The sequence below is a fragment of the Rhinolophus sinicus genome, linkage group LG14, assembly GCF_036562045.2.
Source record: "Rhinolophus sinicus isolate RSC01 linkage group LG14, ASM3656204v1, whole genome shotgun sequence".
Taxonomy (NCBI): Eukaryota; Metazoa; Chordata; class Mammalia; order Chiroptera; family Rhinolophidae; genus Rhinolophus; species Rhinolophus sinicus.
Window position 1 is genome coordinate 12,985,260 of NC_133763.1, and position 13,935 is coordinate 12,999,194.

At 38.0% G+C, this 13,935-nt stretch overlaps 1 protein-coding gene and 1 long non-coding RNA gene across 3 annotated transcripts in view; one reads left to right on the forward strand and one right to left on the reverse strand.

Moving 5' to 3' along the window:
• The window catches only part of PPP1R42 (protein phosphatase 1 regulatory subunit 42), a 34,223-nt gene extending 26,435 nt beyond the window's left edge, over positions 1–7,788 (forward strand). The window contains exons 7-8 of the mRNA XM_074318664.1: positions 1,914–2,045; positions 6,001–7,788. Coding sequence (XP_074174765.1) covers positions 1,914–2,045; positions 6,001–6,008 — 140 coding nt within the window. The 3' untranslated portion in view covers positions 6,009–7,788. The remainder of the gene's footprint in view (positions 1–1,913; positions 2,046–6,000) is intronic.
• Positions 1–13,803, reverse strand: part of LOC141568513 (uncharacterized) — a 60,469-nt gene extending 46,666 nt beyond the window's left edge. For both annotated transcript variants that reach the window (XR_012491667.1, XR_012491665.1), the window contains exon 1: positions 13,646–13,803. This is a non-coding gene — a long non-coding RNA (uncharacterized LOC141568513). The remainder of the gene's footprint in view (positions 1–13,645) is intronic.
• Between the last annotated feature and the right edge of the window lie 132 nt (positions 13,804–13,935).

Consider the following 13,935-nt stretch of genomic DNA (forward strand, 5'->3'; position numbering starts at 1 on the left):
TTAAAAAGAACTATGGGGAGCCATTTTCTGTTTTGTAAGTAACCCAGTTCTTACCAAATAGGATAACAATCCACACTCTTGGTTTACTTAGTATGAGTGGAAGCAAATTTTGTGTTGAGAGCAACGCATTGAAACAAATCTCACAGGTCTCCGACCTTGTGTCCATTGCTTGGCTTCCCCTCCTGAACCATCTCCACACCTAATAACCTCAAATAAGAGCACGTGCTAAAAGTGAGACAGAATCAGATTTACTGAGGCCTCGTCTCCTAGTCATTCCTCAGCTTTGTCTGGAAATGGGATTATGGTAAAAGACTTGGATTTTTCACTCCTTATCCTTATAATAGATATTTTTAAAAATATGTATTGATTTACACATATGACATCCAAAATATACTCACAAATGATACAATTATTAATAGAAACAGATCTGGAAAAAGACATCAATAAATACAAGTGGTTTGGAAAACTGAACACAAAACAATGACTTTTAATATAAAGTTGTAAGTACTATAAGATGTGTGATGATAAAACATTTAGCCAATTTCTTACATTATAATTTGGAGAGCGCTGTTATTCAGTTAAAATAAGTACATGAGGCAAGATATGGAAACAATTAAAATTCTAGTGTTTATGGTTCTAATTTATATTTCTAGTTTCATCACTTGATTTTGTACTTTGGGTATAACAATGTTATGGATCATATTTAAGTGGTAATGTTAATACTTTCAGTAGTACAATTAATATTTCATCAGGGCATTGTCATTTTTCCCTGTAATAATATAATCTAAAAATTTTTACTACGTCCTTTCTGCATTCTGGGATCAGGTGGAAGACATTATATGGGTGATGAGAGAAAGTATATTTAACTTTAAAAATACTATATAGCAAATTTTGCTACAAAAGATAGTCTTTATATTAAATTAAGGCCACCCATATTCACGTAATTAAAAAAGGTAATATAAAATATCCTATTATTTTACGGTGTATCCATACAGTAGAATACTATCAGCCATTAAAAACTGTGTTTAAAGAAAGACATGGTAAAAAGCTCACAACACAATATTGAAAAGTAGGATGTAATGCTGTATAAATAGAGAATTCCAATTTTATATAATGCACATCATACATAGAAAAAAAAGAATTCTAAGAAACACGTTATCAGTGGTTTGTAGTGATTGCTGGTTGTGAAATACAGGCAAAGTTAATTTTTTTTCCCATTTTTCTTTTGTATTTTTCAAATATCTTAAAACATACAAAAATTATTTGTGTAATTAAGATGCTCAATTTTCAAAACTTTTTTAAAGGAACACAATGTAAAGATAGCTGAAATCTCACTTCATAGAACCAAGAGGCCAGCTATGTAAATTGTTCCTATTATAGCCTTGGTTCTAGGATATAATAAGCATTATAAATGTATGTGCTTTTAAAATACCATGTTACATATATAAAACTTCTTATTCGCTTTAAGATAAAATATATTTTGCTTTTTCCCAACAATAACCATGGTGTTATTTAAAGAAATAGGCAATAATTTTTGTTGAGTATGACATTTTTGTTTTTAACAATAACAATATAATGTACATATGACCCTGGAAGGGTGACCATACATTGAATTGTTTACGGTGATTATCTTTGTCAGTGACGGGAAGGAGAGGTATTGATATAGTAATACAGAGCATTTTTATGTCTTTTTCCATCCTGTTTCAGTTGCTTGTATAATAAACATATTCTTTTTGAAGTCAGAAAAAGAATTAAAAATAAAAGCTAAACAAAAATACAGAAGTTGTGTAAATAAGGTATTTTAAAAAGACATGTATTTCAGCCTACAGTGTAACTTAAGTTAGTATGCCCTATATATTGGTATATATTTACCTACATATTGTATTTTTTTTAACATATATATTTTTCTCTAGAATTTCTTGATGGAAAAGAAATTAAACATATGGAAAGACAATTCCTAATAAATTGGAAAGCATCCAAAGATGCCAAGAAAATCAGCAAGAAAAGGAACAGTAAGAAAGAGGATGCAAGTAATTCATATATAAGTAAGTAAGCTGTCATTAGTAAGTAAGCTGTCATTCTGTAGTTGACCACTTCTACTAGCAAAGAGAATCTTCTACTCAACAACAACAAAAATTGGGAGAAATAAGGAAGATTGTTTAGATTTTTTGTGTAAGGTATTTGGGTGTTTTTTTTTAACTTATTTATAATTCCTAGGAAATTTAACCTGTAATGTTTATATTTGATAATTGTAGCCATTATCAGCAAAAGCTGTGTTTGGTTCTTATTGAGTATGACTGTGTCAGCTATGTAAACAGCACTGGGGGTGTGGAAAATGTATAATTTTATATCTGGCAAAAGTGCATGGTATTAATTATGTATCGTATTTTGCCATGTATAATGCGCACCAATGTTTTTGGCCCAAAGTTTCAGGGAAATAATCTTTCATTTCACTAATTCAAATTTTTATTTGTTTACATTAGGTACTTGTTTTTTTGTATTATAAAGGAATTTTAGCATTTATTTTTTTAACATATTATGGTACAGAAATTTTATGTAACAAATAATTATAGAACACAAGAACAGATACAAGGTGCAAGAAATTTTATGTATCGGTAACAAATTTATGATATTTACACATCATAGAAGGCCAAGAACTCGGCGTGGTTGCAAGTTCGTCATTAAGTTCAACAAAACCAATTCTCGTATTCCAGGGAATTATTTTGCATACGGACATCGTTATTGACTTCTAGAGTTACACTTTTAACTCATAAGCATAAATAAAAGAATTAAAAACATTTATATAGATACAGAATTAGTGCTCCCCATGTATAGTGCACATCCCTATTTTTCCCTCACAAATTTGGGCAAAAAAGTGCACATCATACACGGCAAAATACAGTAAATGGTGACACAACAATCAGCTATGTAAATTGTGAAACCTAAGTCACTAGTATATTTGTCTAGCAACAGTTTACAAATCACATTTTTCCTCCAGGTAGAAAATAAACATGTATCACAACCATATCTGTGGCCTACACTCAAGTCTTATGTACACACCCCAAAAGTTGCATATTTTGATTACAATATGCGTAAGTTTGTGTTGCAAAGGACATGCCAACCTCCTTTGCCTAAGTAATGCCACTAAATGTTGCTCAGCGTAATGGGTAACAATTATCTTTATCATACTGGGTAGCATCCTAGAATTACTCCATAGATCGTGCAGGTCACAACATTGGAATGAGCGCTTCCTCCTTTCCACCTGTTTGAATGCTAATGGTCTTCCTGTTCCATAGCTAACAGAGGATGGGGGGCATAGAAAGGGGTTAGGCTACGAGAATAGGGACAGGGAAAGTGTAACAGTACAGTGACGCTTTATGCATGGACAGACAGCATATCCTAGCAGCTTTGTCTCTCGTGCAAGGAGGTCGAGGCAAGGAGAAGTAGAGGTGGGAAGGCATAGAACTCTGAGGATTTTGCCATCTCATGTCCACTGAATGTGAACTGTGGGAAATCATTTTGAAGAATGGGACTTTCTGAGCTGACAGTATACCCATGAATGATGAAACTGTGTTGGCAATGTGAATTTCTCAAGATCTGAAACCTATAACACAGACAGGAGGCATTTCTCCTTCTCTGGTTATCCCTGGCTGGCTGTGAAAGGCAGAATTAGACCCAGGGTAAGGATTCCAATATTTTACACATTTTCAGTATTATATCAAAGATACCAAAGTACCTTATTAATATTGAGGTACTCATAGAATTCAACACTAGCCCTCACCCAAAATTTGAGCCTATTCTACAATAACGGTTCCTTCATCTTAATAGATTTCACAAATTTTTCCGATTCAGAGACAATTCAATTAATTTTTAAGTTCCCCAGTAAAATTCAACAAAATAATATAATGTATCTTAAGGTTTACAATTTTTAAAAATTATAGTCATTTAATTTTTTCAATAAAATCCTTATTAATCTCTTTATAATCTAGTGTGACCCCCCCTACTAATTAATAAAAGTAATTCTTAAAGCCACATAGATACACTAACAATTATCTGAAAAGGAAATTAAGAAAACAATTCCACTTACAATAGCACCAAAAAAAGAATGAAATACCTAGGAATAAACTTAACTAAGGAGATGAAAGAATGGTATACTGAAAACCATAAAACATTGATGAAAGAAATTAAGACACAAACAAATAGGAAGACATCCTGTGTTCAAGGACTGGATGATTCAATATCATTAAAATTCTATAACACCCAGAGTCATCTACAGATTCAGTGCAATCCCTATCAAAATTCCAAAGGCATTTTTCACAGAAATAGACAAAACAATTCTAAAATTCATGTGGAACCACAAAAAATATCCAAATCAACCTTGAAAAAGAAGAACAAAGCTGGAGGCATCACGCTTTCCGATTTCAAAATACATTATAAAGCTACAGGAATCAAAACAGGATGGTACTGGCATAAGACAGACATACAGACCTATGGAACAGAACTGACAGCTCAAAAGTAAATCCACACAGAAACAGCCCACTGATCTTTAACAAGGGTGCCCACAATACACAATGAGGAAAGGATAATCTCTTTAGCAAATGTTGTGAAAACTGGATGTCCACATGCAAAAGAATGAAATGGGACCCTTATTTTACACCATACAAAAAATCAACTCAAAGTAGATTAAAATATGACCCAAAACTGTAAAACCCCTAGAGGGAAAAACTGAGGGGCAAAACCTGACATTAGTCTTGGCAATGATTTCATGGATATGACACCAAAAGCACAGACCACAAAAAACAAAAATCAACAAGTGAGACAAATTAAACACCTTCGGCACAGCAAAGGAAACAGTGAAAATGCAATCTACAGAATGGGAGAAAATATTTGCAAACCATATATCTGATATGGGGTCAAGCTCCAAAAGAAAAAAGGAACTCCTACAACTCAATAGCTAAAAAACTCATAACCCGACTTTAAAAATGGGCTAGGGACTTGAACATACATAACTCCAAAGAGACCTACAAATGGCCAACAGGGATATTACAGATGCTCAATGTCACTCATCAACAGGGAAATGCAAATCCAAACCACGATGAGTTATCACCTCACACCTGTCAGGATGGCTGTTATCAAAAAAATATAAGACAAATGTTGGTGAGGACGTGGAGAACTTGGACCCTTTGCACACTGTTGGTGAGAATGCAAAATGGTGCAGCCACTCTGCAAAGCAGCACGGCAGTGCCTCAAAATGTAAAAATAGAACTACCATATGATCTCACAGTCCCACTTCTGGGTATTTATTCGAAAGAATTTAAATCAGGATCTTAGAGCGACATTAGCAGCCCTATGTTCCCTGCAGCACTTCGGAGTTAGGAGCATGGCGCTCTAACCGCCTGAGCCACCGGGCTGGCCCAGCATTTACTTTTGTAGTGTTTTGATGGAAACATTCATGTATTCATTTAACAAACACTTATTGAGCACCTAGGACTCTGCTCGACACTGGGAATTAGCAATGATAAGGCAGCCCCCACTTCAAAGGAAATCACTGCTGGAAATGGAGTAGGATCAGTAATGACAGGGGACGTTAAGTGCAGAGAGAAAGGCAAGACCTACGCGAGCGACTAATCTACTCCCTAAAGGTTAAACGCTCTGAAAAAAGAAACTTAGAACAGCAAAATGCAAGGGATGTTAATATTTATAGTAACTTTCGTGTACCCATTTTGTCTAAGATTTGACTATAAACTTTCCTGTGTAGGCTTCTATGTATGAAAGTCTATGATATTTTATCTCGGATATTAATTTTTTATTGGTTTTCCCGTGGATCCAATTAACTTATTTAATTCCATTTCATAAGCTATAATTTTATATAGTCTAATGCTGTTATATGTTGTGTTCACAATTTAGTTATTAGTTTCAAAGCAGAATGCTTTTAATTCTTTGTACGCTACAGGTAACTTTGAAACAATGCCTCACATAGTTCCTGTTTATTACCCACAGGTGGGTAAGCCAAAATTAGTCTTTTTCTCTGCTGTACAGACATACCTTGCAAATGGAAATGCACCTCCAGAAAGCTCTCATGAAGATAACCCTAATATTAGTGAAGAGACAAGGTAAGTTCTTTCAAATATTTATATGATTTATCTTCCGGGGAGGAGGGGACACCCTCACTGTCAGTCAACAGCACAGAGGAAGACAGGCCCTTCATCTGTCTCTCCTCGTTCTCTGTTCTCGATTCTTCTTGGCTAAGCAGCAAAGGGGGGGGAAAGAAAAGAAAGAAAAGCTCATGGTTGGTCTAGCAGAACAGTGACAAAGTTGAGGTGGAAGGATTGGTCAAGAAGAGCTGGGCGTCACAAGCTAGATACACCCCTGAGGTTGGGGAGGTGACTCAGGAAGTCCCAGAGGCAGCAGGTAGCGATGTGGGAATGAGCAGGGATCACACCAAAGGAGCCTGAGGCCCAGCTGATGATGGGTGGCCCACTGGTGAGTGGATGACCCGGAAGGGCAACTGGTGGCAGAAAGGAGGGGAGGCCCGACACGTGGGCTACTTTCACCACGGCCGCAAACCAAAGGGTCTTAATCTGGTGTCGCTGAAGGAGACATTAGGAGTTCATTAAACTCTCAAAGGGGTTTGTGATCCAACAGATACTTCAAGAATCACTGCTCTAAACTTGAGTATGTACATAATTTAGCTCCAGGCGAATCAGCTATAAGTCTCCTGAGAAGAAGAAAGTTGCTTTCGGGGTTTTAAAAGATGATATTGCTTCAATGTAAAGAGAAGTCATAACAGAAAATAACTTCATTTATTCATAAATCTAATGGGCACCTGCTATGTGCTGAGCAGTACTGAATATAAAAACTCAAATGAGAGAGTCCTGATCTCAAAGATCTTCCTACGAGTTGGTCAGAGAGTCAAATGTGATATAATTAATGTATAGTGTGATAAACACTATGGGCATTATAAACCAGATCCTAATACAGCCACTAAATTATTCATTCAACTTTTTTTTCATTGATAAGCAAAAAATGATTGCTCTATTGATCTTTCCAACAGTAGTCATTTCAATACAATGAAGGGTAACCGCATATTTCATTGAGAAATAATCAGTCAGTGGACATGCTTTGGAAGAGATTTCCTTTTTCCAGAACTGTTTGCTGAAGGTCAGGTGAATTTGTCATGAGACCCTCTTTGCAGGGTGTACTCAAGCGATGGTAACTTAGCATTCCTTAATGGAGCCACCGGAAGGAAAGCCATGAACAACAGGTCGCACTGTCGTCTCCCCATTCCGTGAAGACTGGCTTAGGCTTGTCAGGACGGAGGCTTAAGGGAGAGAGAGTCCTGGGAGTCGGAAATGCTTCACTTGGGGAGAGGAGAATAGGTATGGAAGGGGTCCTAGTTTAGGTCTTGTCTCCTCTCCATTAACAAAAACCAACAAACAAACAAACAAACAACAACAAAAAGCCTGGAAGCTGTGTGAAAATTTGCTTTACTGCTTCCGTAGTATGTTCATTGTAACTACCATCAAAACCTTAGCCAGTGTGTCTGTAGCACCACAGCAGTTTCTTAAGGATTTATACAACTGGTGTCAGTTCTGCCACAGTGTTCATGAGTTTTGTGTTTTGCCAAGCACTTTTAATGGTCTCACTGGTATATCATCGAGGTGGAAAAGAAAACAATCAAAATGGACACAGCGTCAGAAAACAATGTTGGTAAATTCTATACAATGCCATACACACTAAGATCAGTTGTGAGCTGTGACCATACCACATACCGTGTGTTACACTGTGTTTCCCCGAAAATAAGACCTAGCTGGACCATCGGCTCTAATGTGTCTTTTGCAGCAAAAATTAATATAAGACCAGGTCTTACATTATAGTAAAATAAGACCGGGTCTTATATTAATTTTTGCTCCAAAAGACGCATTAGAACTGATTGTCTGCTAGGTCTTATTTTCGGGGAAACACAGTGTTCTCTAGCCCCAAGCAAAGCTCTAATCCCTGGGACTACACAGATGAAACAGCGAATAAATCACTGTATCCTCATTTTCCTTACGAGGAACATTCAATACAGAGCTAAATGCATCTTTAACTGCTCTGTACTGCAAAGACAGGCTACCCTAAAAGAAGCCAGCAGTACAGAGGGGTTCCTGTGAAAAGAACACGAAAAATGTCCTGCTCCCACCACGGTCAGAAAAGTTAATTATGTTCAATCCCGAGTCTTCAGTTTTATAATGTGAAAAAAAAATTACCTAAATATTTCATTTTAAATATTTTATTTCCTTACTACCATTTTTACTGTGGGCATGCTAAAATAGCATTTTGTTATCATAAAAGACTTGTCTTGTTAAATGGGAAAATCCGTGCTAACCTGTCTTTGATAAAAGGTGACCCAATGTACGGTGGGATTTCATTAAGCTCTTGATACAGATGTTGAGTGGGTGCCTGTTGCTAACATGTTCCTCATTTAGTGTAAAGCTGAGAGACACTGAGAATAAAGCTAGAAGGTCAGTAAAGCATTAAAAACAAAATACCCAGCCCAAACACAAAGAATAGATTTTTTTTAGTTTCTAAAAAGTTGATTGAAGCAACTCCTTCTGTGAATTACTTTAAGGGAGAGAATGAGCCGGCCTCAGCCGACTCGTGGCCCACAGTCTATGTTTAATACTCGAGGTGGGGAGCCTGCTCAGAGGTGGAAAGGCGCTTCTTAGAGTGCTTCTCCCCAATGCTCCCAGTATGTGCCCCCCTCTACTTAAGGTTCCACACACTGGGAGCTGTGCCTGTATCCTTGTGGGACACAAGGAAGCAACATCTGTCCTATGACAGGGAAATGTTTTCTGCCTCCTTTATAAATGCGTGCAGTCTGTGCTCGTGTATATTTACACAAGCCTTCATTCCCTACAGGGAGGAAAAAGGCAGACTCGTTGACGTTGTTTTTGACCCTCAAACTGAACTTGATACTATCAATGTACACTTTAATTAAAGATTAGTTCAAAACTATTTTTTTATTTAAAGGCTGATGCTGAACAAATGCCTTCACTGTTCAATTAAAATATATGGTATTAAACAAAAAATGTACACATTATTGCCTCTTTTTGTGTTTGTCACAGTAAATACTTCTGACAGATGTTTCCTCTCTTTTCAAACATGCTAGGAGGTGCTTGAGCCTTAGTAATTTTAAAATAGACATTAAATGCATTTATATATTGTAAATAAGATCCACTGAAAATACTGTACAGTGAAAAAACCAAATTGTTGTTTGGTTATTTCACTATCTTTCAAGCCCAAGGAATGTCAATAGAGTCAATTCATTTCTTTTGTTAATGCAAAAATAATAACCTTCTAGCTGGGTTAGAATGTCCTTAGTTTCAGATAACTATAAGGAATGTGAATCTCTGGGACCCATAATTCATAGGAAATGTTCATGTATGTTATTTAGCTATTTATAAAATTCCTACTATCTTCAGTTAGAATATGGAAGCATTGATTTCTTTGAATTAAAAAGTGAACTTGACAACCAGTGAAAATAACTTGCTTTCACCACTGTTAAGGTTGTGTTTGAACAGTTGCGACAACAGATCTCCTACATGCTTCAAGAAGAATTTTTAAAACTTAGAAAATATTTTTTAGTCACAAAACTCTAGGATGATCTTACATAATCTTATTCGCAAAGCTCTAAATGCCTTTAATTTTGTTGTGTTGAACCTAACCTCAGTCTGATTGATTTTATAGGCAAAATAAACTTATGTATCAGAAATGTAGGTGTAATGTTAAGATTTTGATATGCAGTTCTCAAAGAACTCTTTTGAAATTAGGACCCCACCCCTGAAAAAAAAAAAAAAAGCAATTGGAGTAAGCAACAAAGTTTTTAAAACAGTGTAAGGTAGCTTTTGTGACTTCTAGTCTCCACTCTGTCAATGGCTTACTCTGGAAACAAGAGTTATATGACCTCTAATTTATAGGAATTATATTAGTTATTTTCCAGTCCAAAATGTCTATTTGAAAGCTGAATCTTCATTACTCAAACAAATTAAAACAAAACAAAAAAGCAGTAGAACCCTTTGAGATGAGAATCCTACCAGCCTGATTTTATAGATGGGACATGAGCAATGGAGATGGCCCATAGGGACCTGTAGTCACAGACCTCACAGTCAAATCCCAGAGCTGGGATTTGAATCCAGGTCACTGACTCCAAAAGCCGAGTTCTCAACTGCTCCGCAAGGAGGTCTCAAAAATGTCCTCAGGTCCGGGCAGGTAAAGTAAGTGAGGAAAGCAGGTGAGACTATGATTGAGGGGAATTAGAGAGCACATGTCCGACTAAAGGCAGGTACAGCTACTTGGCTCCCAAACAATGCAGTCAGGCAGATATGCTGAACTTGAGAAATCACACTAGCTGGCAAGCAAGATATCCAGATTGTGGAATTATCTGATTTTAAAATATTGGATCATTTTTTTCTTTAAAAATATCTATTAAAATAGATAAGAAAAAATCCTGTAATGCTAACAAAAATATGGAGCAACTGAAACTCCCAGGCACGACTGGTGAAAGTTCAAAAATATTAGGTTGGTACAAAAGTAATTGCGGTTTAAAAGGTTAAAAATAATTGCAAAAACCGCGATTACTTTTGAACCAACCTAATGGTACAGCTACTTTGGAAAATAGTTTGACCTCTTCTTATAAAGTTAAACATAGACTTACCACATCTAGAGTTCCTTTCCTTGGTATTTTCCAAAGTGAAATGAACCTATACCCACACAAAAATCTGTACCCAAATCAAAAATCTGTACCCAAATGTTTATAGTGGCTTATTCATAATCACCAAAAACTGGAAACAACCCAAAGGCCTCTGGACTGGGGAATGGATGAACTGTATACAGTATATCCATACAATGGAATATTACTCAGCATTAAAAAGGAATGAACTAGTGATACACGAAACGACATGGATAGACCTCAAAAGCATTATTCAAGCGAAAGAAGCCAGACTTAAAAGGCTCAATACTGTATGATTCTATGATGTTCTGGCAAAGGCAAAACTACAGAGACGGAAAACAGATCAGTAGTTGACAAGGTCTTAGTGGGTGACTGCAAAGGGTCAGCACAAAGGAACTGGGGAATGGGGGTGATGAAATGTTGCTCATCTTTATTGTGGTAGTGGTTACATGACTGTATATGTTTATCAAATCTTGGTGAACAATAGTCTCAAAAGAGTGAATTTAACTATGTAAATTATGTTTTAAACAATGAGTGAAATAGTTGAAGGGTGAAAAAAAGCACCAATTATATAAAACTTATGTATTTCAAAGCACTATATTTTCTTCACTGTATGTGTGATCAATTTACATTATAGCGTTCAAATGACAAATTATTCGACCTACTTAGCAAAAAGGCAAGTATAATTTTAAGACCTACACCACACTCTGAAATAAAACGTATAGCACTCTAAAGCCATGTATTTTCTGGAAGACTAGACAAGAATTCCAAAGAATGATATACTATAGAAATAGTATTTGCACTGTTAATAGCAATCAAGTTAAAGTATGCCCTTTGTTGAGATAATAGACATAAAAAGATGTTTTGCAGATAATAAAGAACTCGACAAATATTAAATAGAGTAGTATGGTAAAAAGCACAAGCGTTAGGGTCAATCTGCCTGGCTTACAACCCGTCTGCCGCTTACTGTGTGACCCTCGGGCAAGTTACTCAATCCCTCTGAGCTTCCTTTTCTCAACTATAAAATGTAAAATCCTCAAAGGGTTTTTGTAAAGTCTAACTGGAAGATAAAGTACTTACTTGTAAAGCACTTAGCACATATAAAGAGTTAAATAAGGCTATCTGTCATTAATTTATGTAATGTTGAAAATTTGAAGATTTTCATCTACTTTGAATTTAACAGCAAATGCTAGCTTCTTGCAGGAATTCAGACTAATCTAGAATCGTTAGAGAATTCAGACAGGCTGCTTGGAGAGGCAGCGGATAGCACAAGTTCGCAGTGGTTGGACTTGTTACATCAGTCCTTTCTTCCTGACCTGCTGGAAAACACAGCTGGCCACTAGCCAGCCACTGTTACTAGCAGTGAAGAGCCCAGCTGTGCCCCCACCTCTGGCAGTAACAGCAGACTCTAGCAGGCGAGGCTAAGGTGAGGGTGTGAGATGGCAAAGATGCAAAATTTAAGGCTCTCTACACACCTAATTTGCCTCACCCTCGTCCTGGCCCACTTTCCCTCCAATATTCTTATTTCCATACCTCTCCCAACTCATAGATTTTCCTATTCTTCCCTGTCCCAGAGGGAGGAATCTTTATGTTTCTGCTCCCATTAAAGCTTGAGAAGATTCACACAGTTTGGTGACTAATCATTAGCCTGGTTACTGTGTCCTAGATACTGTTTGCTACCTGTTTGGGATAACTTGCATTCTTGAAATAATTTAATGCTGTGTGTGTGTTTTTCTCTATTAGTACAGGAATCTCTTTGAAGGAATCTGAAAACTTAGTGACAAAAAGACGAAGTACTCACACCTCACCTTCTCCATAACCGAAAAGTAAAAGAACATTTGTAAAACAGGAGTCAGTTCAGCCTTAAGTGATCTGAAACATCTGACTTTTTTAAATCTTTATAGAACAAGGCGACATCATCTTTTGTGATTTGTAGCTTTATGGTATCTCTTTATATGAGGAAAACCTTTAAAAGTTCTTGTTTGATTTGCTTCTTCATGGAATCTGAAACATTGCTTTCCAATTGCTTTACTCCTCACTACGTGTAATTTACTGGGGAAATGAAGATGTGCTTTCTCATGCATCAAAACAAAGTAATCTTTTCTTGAACCAATGGTGTTTTGGTGTGCTTCTTTCTAAAGTGTCACTCTAATTGCAGTGATTGAACAGAAATTGACAGGAAAGCCTGACGATTATTCTGATTCACTCTAATATACAAAACTGTGAAACGACATAGTCAAATACAAATGCCACCATTACTATGTACTACTTGGTCGTTCCAATTAAAAAATCTGTTGTAAAGTATGAAATGATGTCCCCCACACTCATGAATGATACTGTAAATCTGATAGTCTTGACCCCAAACATTTTGAGAAGTCCTGCTCTTCGAATTGTAGGCAGTGTTTCAAGGACATACTAATTCGTTGCTAGAAAATCAGAGACTTCGCCTCTGAAGGCGAGGGGTCCGAGCCACGCGGAAGCCACGGAGGGCTGGGGGCGCCGCGGGCCCAGCGCGCCCCGGGCGGGCTCTGAACCCCCTGATGGCGCAGCGCCGGCGTCCGCAAAGCGCCCTGGCTGGAGACCCTCAGCGCACAGCTGCCAGCCACGCTTCCCGCGGGTCCCCAAGTGCAAGACACCTCCGTGCGTTCCTCGCAGGAGGACGGGCCAGGACTAATTTTAAGTCCAGATAATGATACAAAGCGGAGACCCCGCGGGGACAACGGAGGCGGCCGGCCAGGGTGCGCGCCCCTCGGAAGAAGCGATCGAAATCCCAGGGCCATTTACGCAGGTTGGAGAACTTCCTAAACTTAGTACCAGCGACGTGGGAGCATCCGAGGGAAGTGGTTTGTCTCTGAGCGGCTCCTAAGCGGGTCACAGAGTACCCAGGTGGAGGGACTCCTGCTTTAAGTAATTAGGACGACGTGAAACATTTACCTTGTGGTGAAATAAAAGGCTAGCGCAGCGATGCGGCACACTCCACATTGCCTCACAGAAAATTAAAAGTCACGCTCCACAAAACGACAGCGTTCCGCCCCAACTCGGTGCCTGCCTGGAGGGCGCCCGGGCTCAGACCGGTGACTCGCGAAGCAGCGCCGGGGTCCTAGAACCCAGACCGGGTCTCGGGCACCACGCGCCGCCAACCTCGCAGGCGCGCAACGTGGTGCGCTGGGAGTCCCGCCTCGGGAGAGCTTGGACGTGGGGGCGGGGACAGCAGGACGTCCCGC